The sequence below is a fragment of the Sapajus apella genome, unplaced genomic scaffold (genome assembly GCF_009761245.1).
Source record: "Sapajus apella isolate SASKATOON/1434 unplaced genomic scaffold, GSC_monkey_1.0 scaffold114, whole genome shotgun sequence".
NCBI lineage: Eukaryota > Metazoa > Chordata > Mammalia > Primates > Cebidae > Sapajus > Sapajus apella.
The window spans coordinates 2,477,822-2,495,031 of record NW_022437054.1 but is presented as its reverse complement, the minus strand read 5'-3'; the positions used below and the strand labels follow the sequence as shown (position 1 = coordinate 2,495,031).

The 17,210-nt window shown below is 39.7% G+C and overlaps 1 protein-coding gene across 4 annotated transcripts in view; it reads right to left on the bottom strand.

Annotated features, from left to right (window-relative positions):
* The window catches only part of SACS (sacsin molecular chaperone), a 100,493-nt gene that overhangs the window by 28,529 nt on the left and 54,754 nt on the right, over positions 1 to 17,210 (bottom strand). For all 4 annotated transcript variants that reach the window (XM_032260091.1, XM_032260094.1, XM_032260092.1 and 1 more), the window contains 4 exons: positions 13,451 to 13,538; positions 11,585 to 11,670; positions 8,415 to 8,526; positions 1,532 to 1,678 (listed from right to left, as the gene is read on the bottom strand). In XM_032260091.1, coding sequence (XP_032115982.1) covers positions 1,532 to 1,678; positions 8,415 to 8,526; positions 11,585 to 11,670; positions 13,451 to 13,538 — 433 coding nt within the window. The remainder of the gene's footprint in view (positions 1 to 1,531; positions 1,679 to 8,414; positions 8,527 to 11,584; positions 11,671 to 13,450; positions 13,539 to 17,210) is intronic.

The following is a 17,210-nucleotide window of genomic DNA, read 5'->3' as shown; positions in this document are numbered from 1 at the left end:
CTTCCTGCAAGATTCAACTCCAGTGAAGTCAATCTTTAGTACCTACGTTCGTCAAGCACAGCTTCAGCTGTCACCAATACCAACTCCTAAACTCCTGAGTATCTTAAGTGAGCAAATGTCATGTCCACCAACCATGTGGCTAAATTCATTAACACTGGAGTCTAGGGAACACTCACTCCTGCTCCCAAGCCAAGGTACAGGGTCATACCCCCATGAATGAAATCAGGCCAGACGGCTTCCTGACAAGATATAAGCATGACCTAGGACCTTCTCAAATCCTCAGTTTAGAGAACAGTCCTCCATTAATGTTCCATACAAATGTGCTTATTCTAAACTAGCAATCAAAACCACACAGGTGCTGGGCAATCAGTTGGGCTCTCACACCACAGTTCATTCCTGCTTAAGCCTCCAACTTTTGCTACTCACATCTCTGCCCCACAACATTTACAAACTACTACATGGCACAGACCTGAGGGATACCTTGCAAAGTGGTGGACACACTGACTATTGATATTCATAGATAATAATCATAATATTTTAATATAGAATTTTTTATTATATGATTTATAAATCAGTCAATATTATTTAATAGAATATATGCATATGAATATAAATGCAACAGGCTTACTAAAATTTGGCTACAGTTGGGATTACCCTACTTCCCACTTGCCCCGGGCAGTCCCAATTCAGGCCAGTTGTCAGAGAATAGCACCACCCTCTTTCACTCTCACACATGTCCCAGTATGAATAATAAAGTATATGGTCATCTTGGCTACAGTGATAGCCCTGCCTGTGCAATCTCTCCTTCTCCTGCAAGATACAGTTTGAAACTAAACAAAAAGGACCAACTCCATTACAAAAATGTTTATTGCAAAACTGTAGTAAGTACTAAGAACTTTCATTCTACAGCAGCCATATACTCTTACAGATACCTAAGTATTTCCTATAACTAGGAACCAGAAACCTCATATTCTTTCTATATTAAAAATATGACTTCAAAGTAATCTTTAGAATGCTTGTAAGTCTAAGAAGAGTAGAATGACAGAGGAAAATAAGAGATACCAGATCACCTCAAAGATTTTCACTTTGTTATTTAATACCATTAGATATTATGCCTTCCTCTTTAACCTTCTGATATTTAGAAACATGTACAAGAAGATCTGTGACACTCAGTTTGTTTGACTCTTAAAGAGTTGCAGTTTTGAAAGTTTTCAGAGTAAAAACTTCGTGTTCAAAAGCTACATTTCAAATTTCACATCAAATGACTTAATATATTACCCTGATTCCACTAGATCATGAAAATGTTAACTTTTGGCATCACATGATGAAGTAAAACTTTGGTATAGTTACCATGGCAATTTCAGAAAATTCAATATGCAGTGATATTTAATTGACATAGCTCCTGCTACTGACAGAAGAATTTGGGTAAGATGTCACTTAAAGAGTGCCATCTCTGAAATTAACCAAATATATTACAGAATGAAGGATAAAATATTTTCTAATACCAAGGCTGAAAAGCCTAATACTCTACCTGTTATATGATAGACAGAATTAAACCCAATTCCAAATCTTCCAACCTTCAGAGGGTCATCCTTTTTCCTGCTTCTTGCTATTTCTTGAATGCCATGCCAGTCCTCTGGGGTGAAAACCGCGTTGTTGTACACATACAGAGCTGGCCCTAGGTATGAAAATGCGCAGGCAGGTATTCAGAAAGACACCAGAGTGTTCCGTTCTATCTCAAAAGTTCCTCTATACAAAATCTCTTATTCAAAGGGAATATAGAGAGGAGTGAATAGTCACTGAATTCCACACTATAATTCTAAGTGTTTTTACAATAAAATTTAAGACATACACTGAGGCAAAAATTAGCAGCAGAAGAAATATAGTATTGTTGGCCAAAAATCCAAAAAAGAAAAATTAAAAGTTCCTCAGCTACCCAAAAACGTAAGGCAAACAAGAAAATCAGTCAGTTACTACTCTATGTGAAATTTGTTCTAAATAGTATATCTAAATCTTTTTTTGGTAAATGGAAAATATTTACCAAATAAGTATATAATATTTCATATATTCCATAAAATGTATGAAAATATGGGCAGGGTGCGATGGCTCATGCCTGTAATCCCAGCATCCCAGCACTCTGGTAGGCTGAGGCATGTAGATCACCTGACGTCAGGAGTTCGAGACCAGCCTAGCCAACATGGTGAAACCCCATCTCTACTAAAAAATACAAAAAATTAGCCAGGCACCATAGCATGCACCTGTAATCTCAGCTACTCGCAGAAGAACTGCTTTAACCTGGGAGGCAGAGGCTTCAGTAAGCCAAGGTTGCACCACTGTACTCCAGCCTAGGTGACAGAGCAAGATTCTGTCTCAATTTAAAAAGAAAGAAAGAAAAAGGAATATATTATGGAGACTTGCTATCTAAAGAAACTATGTGAGATGATATGTTAATTTGCTTCAATATATACAGAACCATTTTACCATACACACACACATATATCAAATAACATGTTGTATGCCTAAAACATACACAATAAAATTTATTTTAAAAAATAAAGAAATCAGACAGGCGCGGTGGCTCATCCCTGTAATCCAGCACTTTGGGAGGCTGAGGCGGGCAGATCACCTGAGGTCAGGAGTTCAAGACTAGCCTGACAAACATGGAGAAACCCTGTCTCTACTAAAAATACAAAATTAGCCAGGCAAGGTGGCGCATGCCTGTAATCCCAGCTACTCAGGAAGCTGAGGCAGGAGAATCACTTGAACCTGGGAGGCAGAGGTTGTGGTGAGCCAAGATCACACTACTGCATTCCAGCCTAGGCAACAAGAGCAAAACTCTGCCTCAAAAAAACAAAAAAATAAAATAAATAAACAAATTTTATTATTTCATAATATGAAAAATAATCCTTTAGTAAGATTAATAATCACCTTATAAGTGTTTGAGGTTTTTTCATCAGCCTCTAGATTTTTCTATACAAGGCATTACTTGTATGATTTTTAAAACCATTAACATGACAAATGTTTAAATAATACCGCAATTATATCACCTATCTATGTAAAATATCACCCATCTCCAAAGTAATTCCTTCAAAAAGTAATATTTATAAAATATTTCTGCACAAAATATTTTTGAAACTCCATTTTGTGAGGCCAATCTTCAGAATCTCTAACATTCTTTTGAATATATTCAACTATATTCACTCATCATACTTTAAAGATGATTAATATTTTTCATTCAAAAAGGTACTGAAGTGTAACATATATACAATAAAGTATGACGATCTTGAGGATGCAGCTTGATGAATTCCTACAAAGCAGATGAACCTGTGTCATCTCCACTCACATGGGGTATATAGGGCACTCCCAGCACCCCCAGAAGCCTCTCCTCATGCTCCCATCAATTCAAGGACAGACATGGGGATGTGACCTAGTTTGTTTTACAAAAACGGCATGATTACTATTTTTAAAATAGTCAAAGTTGGAACATGCAAACAGTCGAGGCTGTAAAGGCTTTCTGGAAAGGACAATCACAGAGTAGAGTAGGGACTCTGGGGTCAGGATGTCAGGCCCAGCTCTCCAGTCATAGCTACAGCACTTCCAGAAACTAAAGCCACAAAGGCTCAGTTTCTCATCTGCACAAGGATAAGAATGGCTGTCCACTGCAAGAGTGCTGAGGACCCAATGAGACAGCACAAATACAGGGCTCAGCCCAGAGCCCAGCAGAGCAGATCCTAAAAACATCAGCTACCATTACTGTTGTTATAATCATTATGAGTATATGATACTGTCAGTCTATATGTAATGTAACATGTAATTTTACATAAATATTACAGGAATAGTAATAAAGTAAATATTTTGTTCCTACCCAACAGCTAACTTAAAATGGCATCTAGCAAGCAGTGTCTGGTTCCAAATGTCCACTAAAAGTATCTACAAAGACAAAAAAAGAAAAAAAAAGGGACCATAAAAAGTCGTAACACTGAACACCAGGCTTGAAAATGAACCTCTTGCCAGAATCTCAAAAGAATCTGAATAACTACAGGGTCTGTGGAGGGAAATCTTAAAAATTCAGCAGGGGACACACCCACATGACATTACCAGGAACACAGTCCACCTGCCTGAAGGAACACCCACCCTCCTTCCCACTGTCAACTGGAACACTGCAGAGCTGACCCCTTACTGCCTGCTTATAGAAGCATTTGTTAAATTCCAAAATCATAGGCCCTTGTCTTAACAAATGCAAATAACTAAGTGTTTTGCATGAAAAAAAAATCCCCCTCAGATCCCCAATCTCCAAGTTTTTTTTTTTCTTTTTTGTGAGACAGAGTCTCACTCTGTCGCCCAGGATGGAGTGCGGTGACCCAATCTCAGCTCACTGCAACCTGCACCTCCTGGGTTCAAGCAATTCTCCCGTCTCAGCCTCCCAAGTAGCTGAGACTACAGTCGCGCATCAACACACCTGCCTAATTTTTGTATTTTTAATAGAGATGGGATTTCACCATATTGGTTAGGCTGGTCTCGAACTCCTGACCTCAGATGATCCACCCACCTCTGCCTCCCAAAGTGCTGGGATTACAGGCATGAGCCCCCACTCTCCAAGGTTTTTTGACTGTCAGAACTGCTCTCTCATCCTACAACCTCAGTGCAACTCCTGCGAAGAGGATACATATATGAGTGCAGCTGTCCTGTGCTCTGGGCCCTGGAGCTTTCCTTACACCCTGGCTGCTCAGTGGCAGAACCAAACAGTGCACACGGACAGCCCTCCTCAGTAGAGAACTTGGAGAAGTCTGGGGGCAGAAAGAATCTAGTTATCATTTAATGTTTTTAATCAAGGTATAATTCTGATCATATTCATCCTGGAATTAGGAGAGATGCAGTATTTTGCCTTTGCTCTAATCAACTCAGTCTCACAGGTTCACTCTCTGCTTCTATTATCAAGATCAATTTTAAAATAGCCTGTATGTACTCTGACCAAAACGATATGTTCTTGGTTCTAAAAGTGAGATAAGAAAGGAACAAACATCCTGGCCGGGCGTGGAGGCTCACATCTGTAATCCCAGTACTTTAGGAGGCCGAGGAGGGTGGATCACCTGAGGTCAGGAGTTTGGGACCAGCCTGTCCAACATGGTGAAACCCCTAAAAATAAAAAATAAAAAATTATTATCACTGCTAAAAATAAAAAATTAGCTGGGCATGGTGGTGGGCATGTGTAATCCCAGCTACTCAGGAGGCTTAGGCAGGAAAATCACTTGAACCTCAAGGCGGAGGTTGCAGAGAGCCGAGATCGCACCACTGCACTCCAGCCTGGGCAACAAGAGCAAACCTCCGTCTTGGCGGGGGTGGGAAGGAATAAATATCCTGAGAGAAAAATAAAAAGGCTGTCTGGGAAGGAAAGGGCTGGCAGCAGGCCTGCAGTCTATTTCCCCCTTTCTCCAGGGAATAGCCAAGAAAGAAAGAGATGACCCAGCCAAATCTCACTATAAACATGCTGATGACAGACCTCTAGGCAAGCACATACACAGTGTTTACTAGGAAGAGAGCCCTTAGCTACTGGATACTTTACGAAGGTTGCTTATTGGAAATAAGCTTGGAATTCACACATTTATGAGGCATAATCCCCTCGAAAATGTTGTAAGTTAGGTTGATTATCAGAGAAAATAATGTACATGTTTTATGACTGAAATAGCTCCCGTTGTGTCAGTGGTGGTCTGTGTGCATCACTCAGAAACCAGCTCCGTGAGATCCAGGCCAAGGTGTGCCCTAGTGTAGCACAAAGGGACTCTCCATACTTCTTTCACCTGTGTCTTGCAATCAGCCATGTCCTTGAAATCCTTAGTAAAGTGTGTCATACTGAGTGAGAGTTCTCATCCTTGTGCATGTGATTTGACAATCTGAGTCTTTTATTAACTCATTATATAAACATGAACAAAAAAAGTTGGCCTTAAGAGTTTTTGGCTGTAAAACGAAGTGCCAGTAAAGGAAAAAAGCCATGATACAAGATGACTGCTCACATCTGAGTGCAAAAGAAAGACATTCTCAAATACACAAGAGCCTGGTAGGCTCTCCAATAAATGTTTCTTAAATAGAGATATCAAAGATCACTGCCACCTTTTATATAATATATCCACTTTTTTTTAAGACAGAGTCTCACTCTGTCACCCAGCCTGGAGTACAGAGGTGAGATCTCAGGTCACTGCAATGTCCGCCTCCCAGCTTCAAGTAATTCTCCTGCCTTGGCTTCCCGAGTAGCTGGGATTACAAGTGTGCATCATCACCATGCCCAGCTAATTTTTGTATTTTTAGTAGAGACAGGATTTCACCACATTGGCCAGGTTGGTTTCGAACTCCTGACCTCAGGTGATCCACCTGCCTCGGCCTCCCAAAGTGCTGGGATTACAGGCATAAGCCAATGTGCCTGGCCCACATTTATTATTTATTTCTGCATTTATTTTTGAGACAGAGTTTCTCACTCTTGTTGCCCAGGCTGGAGTGTAATGGTGCAATCTCGGCTCACTGAAACCTCTGCCTCCCAGGCTCAGGCGATTCTCCCACCTCAGCCTCCCAAGTAGCTGGGATTACAGATGTCCGTCACCACATCTGGCTAATTTTTGTATTTTTAGTAGAGATGGGGTTTCATCACATTGGCCAGGCTGGTCTCGCATTCCTGACCTCAGGTGACCTGCCCACCTCAGCCTCCCAAAGTGCTGGGATTACAGGCGTGAGCCACCATGTCCAGACCATATCTATTTTAAATTGGCCACTTTCGAAAAGCCTATCTCTAAATATACTTCAGCATAACTCAGCAAAATTATCTAGTTTCAAACGTTTTTTAAAACAAGGCGAAGTCAAGGCTAGAAGCAAAAAAATCGTAGGACCTCCTTACACTGTTACTTTTACTACAGCACATATCATCATCAGTAGGACACCAGGTATGAAACATTATCACATATATCATCTCATATAATCCTCAAAATATCTGGGAGAAAAATTTTCTTATACAACTTGCAGGCAAGCAGTAAGTCAGTATGGGGGTCAGAGCTGCCACTGAGTGCACCAGTGCCTTGAGGGCTATAGAACAGGGTAGTACTATGTAGGATCAGGACTTAACCTGAAGTCCCTTGAATCCAATGTTACATTAAGTCATAGGCTCTTAGAGACAAGATACCTTGCAAGCTAATCCTCATATAAAAATGATCTGACCTCTGTGATGACCGATCCATCACCAAGGTAGCGGCAGTCAGGACCAGAACACACACCTCTTGATGTTATGTCCCACACACCTCTTTTTTATAGAATATAGAAAGTACATCTTTCAAATGATAAATGTGAGCTAAGAATGACTATATAAGACATAATGTATGTTATATTTTTAATTAACAATGTTAACTGGCCTCCTAAATCATAAAACATCTTTTTAAAAATACATGACTTACATCTCTTTAAAAAGCTGTCTCAGAAAGTCTGAACTGATCCCACTTTTTCTTAGTAACTTTCTATCACACAGTCATTCACAATGACTTCAGAGGTATACTAAAATTTTTTTTTTTTTTAAATGGGAGTTTCACTCTTTTGCCTTAGCTGGAACAATTTCGACTCACTGCAACCTCCCCCTCCCAGGTTCAAGCAATTCTCCGGCCTCAGCCTCCCGACTAGCTGGGATTACAGGTGCCCGCCACTACATGTGGCTAACCTTTGTATTTTTAGTAGAGATGGGTTTTCGCCATGTTGGTCAGGCTGGTCTCAAACTCCTGACCTCAAGTGATCCGCCTGCCTCAGCCTCCCAAAGTGCTAGGATTACAGGCAGGTGCCATCAAAGCCAACCAGAAGTACATTAAAACTTATGAACATTCTTTTTGACACAAAGCTCCCCAGAGTAGAAGTGAGATATTAGGAGTCTATTGGTTATGATTCTCTTATTCAATCAATAATTTATTAGTTTATGGCTTTATCATCTTTCCTCTCATTTTCCTTGTTCTCTCCTCTCCTTCAATCTTTCTTCCCACCAACTTCAAAACAGTGTCAAGGGTACTCGTAAAACGAAAATACACAAAAGCACAGCCTCTCACAACATCTTTCCAAATGCAGGAAAGTGTTACTATACACAAATGGTGTCCCTTTATCCTACTGATAATATAAAATACGAGTTGTTTGAATAGAATAAGAGGCTTTGGTCATTACATTGCTTGTCATTTTGTTTTGAGTTTTCAGATTTTATTCTTTGTTCTCTAAAAATACCAACTGGCAGAGATACCTTCCCACCAAAAGCAGAAAAAAAAACATCCGAAGAAGTGGAAATAAACATGCCAAAAAGTACAAATGATCATTAAACTGTTCATTAAACAAAGCATTAGAAATCATTAAAAACTGCCTGTTAGTGCATACAATAAAACTTGTTCCTAATTATTGATTCTTACCCTGATATGGTGCCATATCTTTTGACCAAAGAGTCTCTGTTCCATATTGAGTTTCATCATATAAAAATTTAACTTCTGTGGCCCCAGCATCTTCTGCATTCTGAATTAATTCCTAACCATAAAATATACCAAAAAATAGTAATTAATAACATAGTAATCTACTGCCCATCTTTGTATTTATCTACAATATTTAAAAAGTCAATATACTTAAATAAAGGAAACCCACTATTTGCAACATTACCTTTAAGATCTGGTGAGGTTACTACTGAAAGTAATTGTTACATACATGTGACAGTATGGTTGAAAAGTCCTTCTCCAATTATTTGCACTTAGAGTTTATCTTAATTTGCTATCACTTAGCAAATTAATCCTGGGCCCTATTTATAACTGTCTCATATTTACAATCTATCCAAAGCTTTTGTTCAAAGGAAATTACTCTATTTCCAAAAGTTGTACATATTGTCCTGTGTGGCAGGTAACTTAAGCCTGAGTGGTTGCCAAAAATAGACCTTTTTTTTCTTTAGTCATTTGCTTACCAAACTTACCTTTTCTTAGGGAAACAATAAAACCAAATAACAGCAATCTGTATGTACCCTTGCTTTCTAGAGAGCCTGAGATATGAACATGTTTTTGTCTTGTACTAAGCTGAAAGCTTCCTGATGGTCAAGACTGACTCACTTCTTTCATGAAGAAAGCACTACCATTTGTTTGGTGAATGGTGGGTGAGTAGAAGGGTGACCAGGTCCCTGTAATATAGAAAGGAAAGGCCAAACTGCAAGATTTGCCTCAACAAAATTTCCAATCCTAACCCCAATCACTTCTGCACACCTACCAACATCACGCTGGGCTCTGATCAGTTTGAAGGGAGCTCCAGAATCTGGAACAAGATTCAGCTCCAAGATCCAACCCCATGATCATCAAAAGAGCTTTTTTACTTCCCCAGAACCTTGGGATCACTAAATTGGAGGTAGAGATGGGCAATAAGTGAAGAGAGCTTTAACTGATACTACAGCAATGTTAACAGTGATGCCTACATCAGAGGAGAGAGATGAGGCAATGCCCACATGAAATGAAACAACTACAAGAAGACTGAAGCAGCAGAAGTGAAAAGCCAGTTTTGAGATTGTGTTCAGTTCACTCAGTACATCCCAAAGGGCTAGTGTGGTACCCACCAGCTATTCCACCCAAAACATGAACAGCTAGGCCATGCCTCCTGCAGCCTCATTATCAGCTACTGATTCCTCCTTATTACATAACTATTTCTCATGAGGTTTTTAATTGTTTAGGCCTCATTCAATCCCAGAGAATCCCTAAAAATTAACAATCTTATTTACATTAGAATATCATAATATGAAGGATGGAAATAAGAATCAAATAGACAGTAAAACACAATGTTAACTTACAAAATGATAGCACTTTAGATGTTCGACCTTGTTTTCATTCAGGTATCTATTTGTGATTTATGTGTAGTCTAGAGAGCAGAGAGGCAGAAAACTAAAGATAAAATCCCAAGTCCCAGGTTCCAATCATTCTCAAGTTGAACAAAAAAACAGGATGGGAAGCTTTTCCCCTGAACTGTAATCCTCAGAGATTGTATACTAACTCTGAGAAGCAGCAACAATACATTTTGTATTGCTCTTGGGCAAGTCACTAAGATCTTTGGGACCTGTTTCAGCAAACACAAACAACGTAGAAGGAGGTGGTGTAGGTCTTGGTGATTTCTAAGACTCCTATTAAATCTAAAACAGTCAAATTTACTAAAACATCCAAGGAACAAAGATTACATTGAGCTGGCTACAATACAAATGTATCTATAAGAAGCAAAGTGGAAGTTGTAGCCCTCAGCTGTTTGCCATAGGCCTTCCTAATTTCTCAGAAAGGATCCCACCCATCACTTATGAACAGATGACATCCTACTCCTGTTACCACTATACCTTCATTTTAAATTTATTCTATTCACTTCTTTCTACCCCAAAACCACCTCAAGGCAGTACTCTTTCCGTCCTCATTTTCCTAATAAGTCAATACAAAAACAATTTTCAAATGTGCTTTCTGTGAACCACTGATGCCTATGCTGAAAGATGGACTGCAACTGCTTCAACAGCCCAATCTTACCACAATCACTAAAGATGCAACAGTCCTCAGTGAGTGCCTACCTGAGCATGACTCTCTAAGTTAAAGAGATCCAGTCCCGATTCCCTAGCAGTTTACAATCTAAACTAGAAAACATAATCAGGGCCAAGATACTGAACGTAATAAACACTAAACAAGCTAATGAGAAGGAAAATGCGTAACAACTGATCCACTTTGACAATTAAGGAAGTTTCTTATTAAACACAAAATCTAATTTTTGCAGTATCTTCTATTATTGCTTTCTTTTATGGTTACTGGTTTTTCTTTTGTTTTTTGTTTGTTTTTCTGAGACAGACTCTCATTCTCGTCGCCCAGGCTGGAGTGCAGCGGTGCAATCTTGGCTCACTGCAACCTCTGCCTCCCAGGTTCCAGCGATTCTCCTGCCTCAGCCTCCTCAGTACCTGGGATTACGGGTGCCCACCAACACACCCTGCTAATTTTTATACTTTTAGTAGAGACAGAGTTTTACCATGTTGGCCAGGCTAGTCTCGAACTCCTGACCTCAGGTGATCTGCCCGCCTTGGCCTCCCAAAGTGCTGGGATTACAGGTGTGAGCCACCATGACTGGCCTGTTTTGTAAAGAGTATAATCAAACTAAAAACCATATTACAAAAAGAAATAATAAAATAATGATCCTATTAAATAAGCCCTCCCAACAAAGCAAACCTCTAAAATCAGGAGTCCAATGGGCATGCATTCTTCAAGCCTCTCTAATTGTAGAATGTATTTGGCTGGTTGGTTGGTTGACGTGTAACAGCCCACACAATGTTCTACACAGAACATTCCTGGAGTTACACTGCTGATTACAGAACCCAGTAGCTTAGTGCGTTTCTTTGCCTCAAAAACCTCACATATTTATACCGACTCCATTCTCAAATGGAACGATGCACTGATACATACTGCAGCCACAGAGGTATAATACAGCCATTCAAATCTAGACAACGCTTTAAAAATTTAAACACTAACAGGACTTCTAAATAAATTTACTTCATCTCATTTTTATCAAAGTAAATCACACAGAAACACATGTGCCCCACCTTAAGAATCTGTCCTCCTTCTGGATATCTTCTCAAAATGTCCTTGAGAAAATCAACAAGTGGTGGAGTTGTCTGACCAAATCGACCTAAAATACCGAACACAGTTTAAATGAGTTAGAAAAAAAAACCCCATGACCTGTCACCAATTCGTGACTTGAATCCGAGATATAGCATAACTATACAAGATACAGCTGCATGTATCTCACTGTAGCACTCTGGTACAGAAATCTACCTGACTAAGCAATTCGGCAGAAAGCAAAGCAGATTCAATTTTATCAAATCTCAAGATTTTTAAACCGGACTACAAATAAAAATTCAAAAAATGTTCAAAAATATAATAACTATTATTAATTCAAAAACAAAGAGCATGATGCAGTGGGGAGGAGTGTTACTATTTTCCAAAGCAAATAAAATTAATGGTGTTATTTTGTGGCTCTTTGCCACAAATAATAAGCCAGAGATAGTGGTGCCTATTATCACATTCTTAATATTCTCAAATTCAGCCAGTGTTCTGATTCTTCTGAGTGTTGCTATTTTCCAAAGCAAATAAAATAAATGGTTTTATTTTGTGGCTCTTTGCCACAAATAATAAGCCAGAGATAGTGGTGCCTATTATCATATTCTTAATATTCTCAAATTCAGCCAGAGTTCTGATTGTTGTAAAATTCAGCAGTCACTGTCTCAATGGCTCTCCACTTCAAGTACCCTCAAGCCTTGCCTAAACTAGATATTCTTACACCAACTGACCAGGCCACCTTCAGAGAGGTGACAGGAGGCTGTAGGAAGAATGAGAAAAAGGGAAGTAATGCCTCAGACACACAGCATTTCAAAAATCTGTTTATCAGTAAAAAGAAATCTCTGCTTTAAAAAGCAAAATTGTCACTATAAATTTATTTGCATCATTTCAGTACAACCATGCACTCTGGCCAAGGTCAAACAAGACTCTGTTTCCGCAGACTTCTATCCCACTCATTCTTATAACTCAACTAGCTCCATCCGCGCTTGTCCTCCTCTTGCCCTGACATCCCCTCATTCTATCCCAATGGTGTATCCTTTCATTTCATTTTTAAAACAATCTTTCTTAAAACAGCTTTATTGAGTACAACTGACATAAAAGCGCATAGATATTTATTTTGCAACTTGATGCCTTTGGAGATAAGCATGTACCATGAAACCATCAAACTATCATTGTCAGCACCATAAACTTTTCCATCATCTCCAAAAGTTTCCTCCCATCTCCTCTGTTGTGCTTTTTTAAACTTTTATGGTAAAAGCACTTAACATCAGATCTATCCTCTTGGCAAGTTTTAAAGTACACAATACAGTACTGTTACTCATGGGCCCTGTATTGTACAGTAGATCTCCAGATCTTATTTATTTGTATAGCAAACTTTGTACGCTTGACCCATGTCTCCCCATTTCTCCCTCCCCCTACCCTCTGGCAACCACCATTCTACTCCCTGCTTCTTTGCTAAAACTCAATCTTGGCCAGGAGTGGTGGTTCATGCCTGTAATCCCAGCACTTTAGGAGTCCAAATCAGGTGGATCATTTGAGGTCAGGAATTTGAGACCAGCCTGGCCAACATGGTGAAACTCTATCTCTACTAAAAATACAAAAATCAGCTGGGCATGGTGGCAGGCACCTGTAATCCAGCTACTCGGGAGGCTGAGGCACGAGAATTACTTGAACAGAGGCTGAGGGACAAGAATCACTTGAACCCAGGAGGCAGAGGTTGCAGTGAGCTGTGACTGCGCCACTGCACTCACGCCAGGGCGATAGAGCAAGACTCAGTCTCAAAAAACTAACAAACTCAATCTTTATGCAAGACAACATGGCATATACTTCTGGTAAAGTCAGTATTTTACCTCCCCCTTTTAAGCCTTTTGATTGAAGGTTTACAAAAAGATGACAATTTTTAGAAGTCAGATCTCCAATCTTGATCCAGTCAGATAACTGAAAAAAAGAAAAGATTTATGAAAAACAATACAGTCTCTAATACCGTAAATTCAAAACATTCTATCGAATTTTTTCACTTAAGTAATGCTTGTAATATCTTCTTATCAGGAAGTAAGTTGTCTGGAGAAGTGAATATTCCAGAGAACAGAGATTTAGTAAAAAACTTTATTTAAAAATTTAAGGGATTAAAAGATTTTTCCTTAAAAGATTTTTCCTAAGTGATTACAAATAGATACAAATAAATATATTTCTCCATTAACATAATTTAAATTTTTAAATGATAAACCAGGATCATTAACATAAACAAAATCATTCTTCTGATCAACATTTCCAAAGTGTACTGCTAATAACAAGGCTTCATGAGATCTTAACACATATTAGAGGACCAAAAAGAATTCTGTTTTTAAATTAGTTGGAATAATTTGGTTTTCAGGAAACTTAACACATTCACACACGGTAACTTTCTTAGAAACAATTATACTAAATAGTATTTCCCAAATTTTAGCAGAAGTTTTTTTCTTTATTATGAAAGAACACCCTATGGGAAAGTATTCCTAGACATATTTTGGAAAACACTGTTAAGTATTCCTAGACATATTTTGGGAAAAAACAAAAACAAAAAGTGTGATGCAGAATGAAAGGAAGAATGAGGCTTCCCAGCCTGAGCTGCTTTGGTCTATAACTTTCCTGAAAAATGCCTTGAGGTTTGCTTTCTTTTTGGCAATTCTTCTGTTTCTCATAAAGGCAGGGTGCAACATGTTACTGTAACCCACAGGAGCAGTATAACAGAGTGCTTTTTTAAAAAAAAAAATAACATAAATAATCTGAAGCCAGATCAACCTTTTCCCCATCAGGGTCCCTCCCTCAGTGTTCCTACACAGTGACCTCTCACAGGTCAACAATCTGCAAAACATGATTCAAAAGCTCACTAGAAGGACGACCTTCCTAACTGACCCTTCCCTGGCAGGGTGTGAAGGCCATCCCTTACCATTTCAAAATTCAATACTTTTGACTTTCCACCACATTCTCACACTGATGCCCTCCAAGGTTCTAAAGCTCAACCTATCAAAAGGTGAACTCACTCACTTTCCTTCCAATACGTATCTCCTGTCTCTTCTGTATCTCAGTTAATAGTGTCACCATCTACCTAGACATTTCAGCTAGGACAGAGAAAGGCCAGAGAAAATGTGTCTCTCCCTCCAAAACACATGTCCAGTTAATCTCTGGATCCCGGCATGTCCATCCTCCAGTCTCTCTCAAATCTAACTTGCTCTTCACAATGTCCGGATGCACAGACTCTTAACATCTCTTGGATTTTTATAACAACTCCCCATCTGGTCTCCTTACTTTCTGTACATCATCTTCATTCTAGTCCCCGTCTCTAAAACACAAAGCTGAGTAGGCTGTTACACATCCCAGCTTATAAAGCACTTTCATGCAAATATTCCCACTAAATCTTAAAGCAAGCCTATAAAAACTAGTTGACTCTTTGTTGCACAGGTACTTCGGCAAACAGAAAAAAAGACAGGAAGACCATTGTTCACAACAAAAATTTAGAACATGCACTCATATACACAAACATAACACATATCCGTTTAAACATAATTATATACCCACATGCATACATTTATAGAACTATTAAAACTACCAAAAAGGCACAAGAATAATCAGCACAAAGGGGTTAGGGAAGAGAGACAGGCAAACAGGCTGGGGAGAAGATGCACAGAGGTAAGTACACTGTTCTTGTTCTCTGGTTGAATGATATCATCATAAATGATCATTCTATTGTTAGTCAAATACTTATTAAAAGAAAGTCCCAGCCTGGACAACACAGATGCTGTCTCTATTTAAAAAAAAAAAAAAGACTGGAGTGCAGTGGCGCAATCTTGGCTCACTGCAACCTCCACCTCCCAGGTTCAAGCAATTCTCCCACCTCAGCCTCCCAAGCAGCTACTACACCCGGCTAATTTTTGTATTTTTAGTAGAGACGGGGTATCACCCTGTTGGCCAGGATGGTCTCCATCTCCTGACCTCGTGATTCGCCTGCCTCAGTCTCCCAAAGTTCTGGGATTACAGGCATGAGCCACCACGTCTTGCCTAAAAAAAAGTTTTTTTAATTAGCTGGATGCAGTGGTTTATACCAATACTCCCAGCTACTCAGGAGGCTGAAGCAGGAGGATTGCATGAGCCCAGGAGTTCAAGGCTACAGTGAGCTAAAATCATGTCCCTGCACTCCACCCTGGGCGACAGAGGATGCACCTATAGACACCCTTCCTGGAACAATCCATGGTGAATGCAGCTTCACAGGGGGAAACACTCCCCAGTTTCAGGCCTGCAGGAAAGGCAGAGTCACAATTCCTCTCTACTTGCAACACCAGCATTCCTACAGATGAAAAGAGGTGCCTATCTGATCTGAATAACTGGAACACTGGGACAGGAGTGAGGCTGTAAGGTAGACAGCTTTCCTGCTGGCCTGGCAGGGGAACTGAGGTAGCTCCTAGTCTTCACCCTGATAAAACTTCAGCACATCTAGATGAGGGCTCCCGCAGCCACCTTCTTCGAGCCTGGGACCTCTGCTCCCATTGGATATTGCATCTATCCACCTGCCTTAGCCATAACCAGTACCTACCCAGGGATACCTCCCTTATAGGGCTGAAGCCTGAATCATCAACTAAGTAAATAAAATGCTGAAGAAAATTAAATAAATAAAGTGTATGCCACGAGAAAACAAGCTTTAAGAGATCCCTGCCATTCCGACCCCATAGGAGACTGAATTTACCCATATCCCAAGTACAAAACTACTACAACCAGCACTGAGAAAGCCAGTGCACAAAGATTCTCTGTAACTAAGAACTCCTGTAGAGTCTTCACCCCTAAAAGCACCAAGAATCAAATTAGGCTCAAATAAACTATAAACATTAAAGTCCAATCCCTAAGAGGGAAAAAAAAGTTTAAAAAATTAACGTTATACTGTAAGTAGTGGCACAGCACACCTACTCCAAGACAAATCCCTCATGCATAGGACAGTATCTCTAATGCTGCGGCTCAATAAACGATAAGCATAATCTCAACAAATTTTACCAAACTACAGAAGGAGCAATGTGCCTGCCCAGCATCAGTCACTATCTCCAGCCTGACCTCTCTCCCTTGAGTTGCAGTTCCAGATTTGCAGCTGCCTACTGAATATCACTATCTAGCAGAGACTTTAGGATTGGTTAGAATTAGCTTCATCTCATTCATATTAGACATAAAAAATCTGGCCCCAACACATGAATTAATTTGGCATCTGTCATATACACACAGGCAGGACAGGAAGTAGGACCTAAGGCACCCACCTCTCCATTTCCTGCAGTTTCTTAGATGCTTCTTTACGTCTCACCAACAGCTGAAGTATATATAAAAGCAAACTAGTCACCACACTTCCCCTCTGTAGGTGCTTATCTCTAATGATTAAACCCTTATTTTCCTGGTCTGACTCAAAGCTTGCCAACATTGTTGGCAAGACCTTCCACCTTATTCTACGCCCATCCTCCACGTCCACATCCATATGATACCAAACTGCCCAAACTGTGGCAATTTTGCCTTTCACAAAGTCTCTTGTTTATCCTTTCCTTCAGTTTCACCTTCACAGCCACAGTCCAGAACCTCATGATCTCATACCAAGACAGA